This window comes from Tupaia chinensis, unplaced genomic scaffold (assembly GCF_000334495.1).
Source record: "Tupaia chinensis unplaced genomic scaffold, TupChi_1.0 Scaffold000140_1, whole genome shotgun sequence".
Classification (NCBI taxonomy): Eukaryota; Metazoa; Chordata; class Mammalia; order Scandentia; family Tupaiidae; genus Tupaia; species Tupaia belangeri.
This window is the reverse complement of record NW_006159610.1, coordinates 9,393,443-9,400,176: the sequence shown is the minus strand read 5'-3', so window position 1 is coordinate 9,400,176 and position 6,734 is coordinate 9,393,443. Positions and strand designations below refer to the sequence as shown.

Sequence of the window (6,734 nt, the reverse complement as noted above, 5' to 3'; positions counted from 1 at the left end):
ACTACAGCTAAATGTGAAAACTTACAGATGTTGTTTCTTCTCCCAATTTTCTAGTCATTTTTTTATAATAAGCACATGTCACTTTTATAGTAAAGAAATGTAATTAAAGGTAAACCTCAAATTTAATATGAAATAAGAACTCCTTGCTAATAAGATATGTTTTGCTTACTCTTTACCTCATCCCTAAATCAGACAGAGTGTTATGCTCAAGAAATACTAAAGCATGACTGTGTGGTCAAGGAAGTGAGCAGGGGAAATGGAAGAGGAGTCCATGACACAAGGGACTAAGCAAAGCTGACAGTGAATGGAGCAGAAAGGACATATGAGGACCTGCTCACTAATACCATGGACTTCAGCTGGATTCTTTTCCTTAATATTTTTATTTTGTCATAATTTTAGACTTGTAGAAGTATGCAAATAATTTCCTGAGATTCTTTTCCCAGATTTCCTATTAGTTACCATTTTACTATATTTTCTTCCCATTGTGTTTCCAGGGGATTCAGACACAGGGGAATGGTTTTTTTTGTTTTTGAGCTTCTCCTAAAAATATTCCCCTGTATTAGAACTCTCCTGATGGAAACCTTCCTCTTACCGAAGAAGAGATTTCCTTCCCCTCTTTGCCCCGCCTGTTCCCTTTGCCAAGAACACTGAACAGGAAGGAGTGTTTGTTCACAGATGCTGCCAGGACAGAGAGACTGTGAAGAAGGAAGGACACTGCCTGAGCAGAAGGAGCATATTCTTGGGAAATAGGGCCGCTGCCTACCATACCAAGCTTAGACCTCCATCTGCAAGCCAGCCCAGCCTTTCAGACAAAGAGCAGGTAAGTCTGTCTATCTGTCCTCTCTGCACAGCCTGTTGGCTCTTCCCCACTACCATGGCCTTCAGGGACAACTGCTGTGTCTATCAACTACCCCTGACATATTGAAGACTGAGGCTTCTGACAACTGAAGTCAGTGTGACCAAGACTAAGCCCCTTGGGAGTAAAGGCCCTTTCAAGGCTAAGGGTTCTCAAATTATAGGAGAGGATTTCCTTATTAAACAGAGTCTAGGAGGCCACAGATAGGGGCAGGACTGAGTGAAAGAAGAGCAGCATACCAAGTTCAAATGCTCCCAGTCAGCACAAGGTCCTTTTCCTTTCTGCATATGTTTCATCTCCTCCTTGTACTTGTCAGTGGTATCCTCTTCCTATCTTCCCACTGGTACTCTGAACAAGAGGCTGGGTGTCCTGGTGAAAAAAAGACTTGTCCAAGATTCTAATGATGTGTTCTAATCCCCGCAGGACCTAAAAACTCCTTCGTCATGAACTGGCACATGATCATGTCTGGGCTTATTGTAGTAGTCCTTAAAGTTGTTGGAATGACCTTATTTCTGTTGCATTGTGAGTATTTTAGCAACCTCTTACCCCAGCTTTCTTGTCTTACTCTGTGATTCTTCTGTCAGAATTCAAGGATGAGTGTCAAAGTTACATGTTCAGCTCTTCCTACGGAGGGTATTCGACCCAGACAGAGGGCAACTGACAATGCCCTTCTTACTCCCCAACACACTCAATGGGCCAGATTCCTTGTCTATCTTGCGATATAAAAGTGACCAGTGTCTAATGATTAGAACTTCACACGAAACTACTAAAGCATGAGTTGGGTAATCTGAGTTGACATACTTGGCACTACTTGTTGTTGTTGCTAAAATTGGAAAATACAGCTTCAATTCAACCAAGAATGCACTAGTAAGAGCTGAATGATAAAATAAAAGGATTTAACTGAGGGATAAACTTCTCTGTATATGCATAGGAATCAACTCATCCCAAATGATTCTTTAAAAAAAAAAAAAAAAAAAAAAATCCAAAGAGGGAGGACAATTATTGAATGTAATTTGACAAGCAGAATATTTGCCAGACCTAGAAGCCAGTAGGGAAAATAAATGAGGAAGGAAATGTGAGTGGGAGGCAGCCCACTTGGGTAAGAGATGTCTTCTGGTGACCCAATCTGAAGGTGTAATTCCTGTCACTTAAGAAAGCAGGAAGGAAATAAGGATAGGAATAAGTGAACACAGTCACACAAACACACACACACACACACACACACACACACACAAAAACCACACACGCATCTCCACTGACCTAAGTCAGAGCCCAATATTTTCCATGACAGCCACATTGTCATAGCAGCCCCTGTGGTGATGCTTATTAGTTATATTCATCACGCACTCACATCTGGTGCAATGCCAATGGCTGGTTATCTTTATAGTCCCACAGATTTCTGGCAAAAGTAATGAAGATTCTTCCCTACAGAAAGCCACAGAGTAGGTAATGTGAATGACAATGACCTCCTTTTGACCATCCAGGTTCTTATATCCTGAGTTCTTAGAGACCTTTCTCAAGACTTCTTTACCCAAGAAATCCTTCTGTACGAAGGTTTCATAAAGACCTTTTGCTTGATTTCCTTCTTTTTATAAATGGGGAAACCAAGATTAGACGAGTGAAATTTCTGATCCTGTTTTCCCTGGGGATATGAGGATGATTTGTATATAACCACTGTACGCGATATGATGCAAAAATGCTTTTTAAACTCTAAAGTGGTGTATACCTATAAGGTATTACTATAAAGAACCTGTATATCAAAATAAAGATCATACTGGGAACCAGCAGTTAGCATAATGGCTATGTCGCTGGACTCCCACATAGTCGACTGCGGTTCGTGTCCCGGACCCGGTGGCTTAAAACTCACACCGGGCGCGTGTGCGTGAGTGCCCAAGATCCCGAGAGGAGAATGGAGGAGAAGGGATTGCGGCATGACCATCCCCTCTGGGGGGTGATTTCTCGCTTTCTGTCTCTATGTCTCTCTCTGTCTGGCGAGCGCACGCGCCCTACAATGAAAATCTCTCAAAAAAAAATAAATAAAAAAAATAAAGATCATACTAAGCACCTTTTTGTGTGCCAAGTGGTAGGTTAGATAAACCACAAAAGAAGAATGAAAACATGAGATATGAATTAACTGTCATCTACAAAGCAAAAGGCTTAATGACAGGAATTGAATGATGAAGATGAGTGTAGAATTGCTCTCTCCTCATTAAGCCCACATCCTCTTAAGGACTTTCCTCTCTTTCACTTCCTCTTACGGTGGCATCTGTAGGAAAAATATCACTTCTCATTCATCTTTGTATGAACTGACATACTCAATACAGTGAGCTATATGGAAAAAACACTCATGGAATATTAATTAGATTCTTTCAGTTATAATTGCAAAGTTCTTTCTGATGAAAACCAACCTATTGTTACAAACAGTCTGCAAACTAGAAACTGAAACAAAAGGTGAATGCTAACCAGTTTGTTTTATTTATATAATTTTAAAACTAATTTGGTGTCTAAGTGAATGAAAGTGGTCTTCAACCACAATGGACAAATAGCTAGGGTCCCTGAGGAGAGAGGCTGCAGCTGTCTGCTCAGCCTACCAGTTTTCCCAGGAAAAATGAGATCTCTTTGAAGTCTATCAATTTCCCCATTTGTAGTTAAAGAAATAAATATACCTCCCTCTGCTTATAGAAAATCTCTGAAATGCTCACCTGCTTCCTTGTTTGCTAATATCTGCATTATCCAGAGATTTGATCCAACTGGCCACAACTCTCAGGGCTGATAAAATGCTGGTGAGAGAGGAGCTTAGGAGCTCCCCAGGAGTGTGAGGTTTCACAGAGGGTTTGGGACACCAGAAATAGGGAGAGCAGCAATGATGCTGTTGGATCCTGGAGTAGAAGGTTCCGAAGGAGCTTCAGGCACAACATTGTCAGAGGTAAGAAAAGAGCAAAGGAGTTTCCTCTGATGCTAAATTCTTCCATTACTCTTCCTTTCTCCTGCCTTTTGCTTGATTGTTTGCAGCATTTCATGCTTACTACCATACCAAAAAAAAAAAAAAAAAGATATGAAACAGGACTGGAATGTCAAGCATGACAAATAATGGTAATAGTAAAATGGAAGAGTCAAAAAATACCAAAAAGTTCTAGCCTGAAGTGGCCAAGGATCTCAGACATCTGCACTCTTCAGAAGCAGCCATAGGGACCCAACAGCTCTGACAGTGCAGTAAGCTTCAAGTTTTCTTTTCATTTCAGTCTCACAGATTTTTGGGAGCAACTCCCCAAGTCCCATCAGCTTCGTTCCCACAAGGAGCTATGGAACAGGTAAAGTGCATGGCTCTGCCTTCCTTCCCATCCCCTGAGTTCTTTTGTGCTGAATTCTTAGAGACTTTCCCCATTCTCTCCCATCTTATAGAACTTTTTTGCTCAAAAGGGCCATAAAGACCTTCCAGTTCATTCTTTTCATGCTCTCCACAGAGAAATACTAACCTAGACTAGACTAAGTGGAATATTTACCTCGATTGAGGATGATTTGTATCATTATGATTGTTATAAAGAAACTCATGAGGACCAGTAGATGGCATAGCAATTATGCTGAACTCCCACATGGTCAGCTGTGGTTCAAGTCCTGGACCTGGTCGCTTGAAAATCATGCCAGGCCTGTGTGCATGTGTGCCAAGGTCCTGGGAGGAGATGGAGAAGAGATTGCAGCATGACCATCCCCCCTCAGGGGTGATTTCTCTCTTTCCCCCTCACTGTCTCTGTCTCTCTGGTGAGCACATGTGTCCTAAGGCAAAAACCCTTCTTTAAAAAAGAAACTCATATCCCACTATTTGGCATCCTAGGGTTTACATCTCAAATCACTTTTTTTTTTTTTTTTTTTTGGTTTTTGCCATAGGGGAAATACACTTACCAGAGAGACAGAGAGAGATGGTTAGATAGAAAGTGATAAATCACTCCCCAGGTGTGATTGTGATTGCGATATATTGTGACGGCCATACCACAATATTGTCTCTTCTATTCTCTTCCTGGAATTTTGGGCATGTATGGGTGATTTTCATGGTGCCAGGTCTAGGACTCAAACCGTGGTTGGCTATGTGGGAGTCCAGTGCCTTAACCACCATGCCACTTGCCGGCCCCACTAATCTTTTTTTTTTTCCCCAATAAGTTTATTTCTTTCTTTCCATAAAAGGGAGAAACAGAAAACAGATGAATGGACAGAGAGATAGGCACTCATATAAGGCCATCTCAGCTATGGGGAACAAAGGCATGTGTGTGCTAGGCACATGTGTGCCAGGTGTGCCCAGGCAGGTCTGGAGCATGAACCCAGCAGCTTTCCCATGTGGGTCCAGCTATGTCACTGCTGAGCCACCATTGCCTGGTCTTCTAAACCACTAATCTTATATTCTCTTGTCTTGGATCTCTTCAGTCTGCCCCAAAGGTTGGGATCTTCATCAAGGAAGATGCTTTTTCTTATCCTCCTTTGAATTGTCTTGGAATAAAAGCAGGGACTCTTGTGAAGCAGAAGGATCCACTTTGGCCATTGTCAACACTCCAGAGAAACTGGTGAGAGGGTTGAAACTGTCTAGCATAGCAGCCACCCTACCCCAGCAGCCTGAGTGGTGGAAATGTGGGGCCTTGATGAAGCAGGGACAGCGTGGGTGAGGAATGCAGGCATGGGAGATCAAGTTCTTCATTCTGAATCTGAAGTTGGAAGACGTACCAGCAGCAGCAGGGCATGTTTATCAGGTTCACCTGAGCTTCATGCGATGGTCCTTGCCAAAAACGACCAAATGAGCTGATGTGTACAAAAGTTGTTTAGAAATTACAGAGTACTTCACAGATGTGAGATGTTAACATACTGTCCCAGTAGATAAGGAAGATGTGAACTAATAAAATCAGTAATATGCAAAATAAAGAATCAGATCATAGAACTGGGTTAGCACTTTATAATTATGGTAATAAAAATATCAATAGGTAACACTAACCAAAAACTTTATCATCTGTTTTTATCTCATAACAACCCAAAAGTTGTATTATTATCCATATTTTGTAAGAAAACTAGGGCACGGTAATATTATTTGACCAAGGCCATACACCTAAATGACAGAACATGGAATTGAACTCAGACTGCTCTGACTCCAAAACCCATATTCTAATCAATTTCAGACCGTAATTTATTTTAGTTTATAGTTGCCTCTCCACATGTGAAGCATTTGCTGAGTGCTAGGCATTGTGTATTGCACACTATTCTTTCTCCTCTCCTCTCTATCCTTTCACTCCTCCTCTCAATGCACACTACTCTTGTTCCTCTCCTCTCTATCCTTTCACTCCTCCTCTAAAATGTTCTCCTTTGATTGAGAACATTTATAAGAGGCTCTTCTCTAAATATTGGTAATAGATGATTAATAAAGGGCAGGGATTGGAGTGCTACTGATCTCCTAGGGCTAAGTGTCAAGGTGGGAAGAAAAAAATGCCTTAAGGTAGAAAGGGGGATAGGAGAGAGAAGAAAAGGGAATGGGACAGGAAGTTGACTACCTCTTTCCTTTACTTATCCTTTAAGTTTTGGTATATTCCAAGCTTCATTCATTTATTCTCCACTATTTATACCACACACTAAGCCCAGAAAAAGCTCATCACACCAATGGCTTGTTGATGATTCAAGTCAACATACAAACACACACGCATACATATAGCCATTACGCCAACTGCTGGTCCCATATACACACACACAAATAGATACAGATATATATTTAATTTTATATATATATATAGGAGTGTGAGGGTATAAAGTGAGAAAGCACTCCCCACCTGGGTGGGATGACCACACCACAATCTCTTTTCCTCCATTCTCCTCTTGGGATTTTGGTATGCATGCATTTATTCCTGCT

General features: G+C 41.3%; 1 protein-coding gene across 1 annotated transcript in view; it reads left to right on the top strand.

Moving 5' to 3' along the window:
• The first annotated feature begins 663 nt into the window (after positions 1–663).
• The window catches only part of CLEC5A (C-type lectin domain containing 5A), a 9,815-nt gene continuing 3,744 nt past the window's right edge, over positions 664–6,734 (top strand). Inside the window, exons 1-4 of the mRNA XM_027770529.1 lie at positions 664–820; positions 1,280–1,378; positions 4,099–4,167; positions 5,273–5,409. Coding sequence (XP_027626330.1) covers positions 1,300–1,378; positions 4,099–4,167; positions 5,273–5,409 — 285 coding nt within the window. The 5' untranslated portion in view covers positions 664–820; positions 1,280–1,299. The remainder of the gene's footprint in view (positions 821–1,279; positions 1,379–4,098; positions 4,168–5,272; positions 5,410–6,734) is intronic.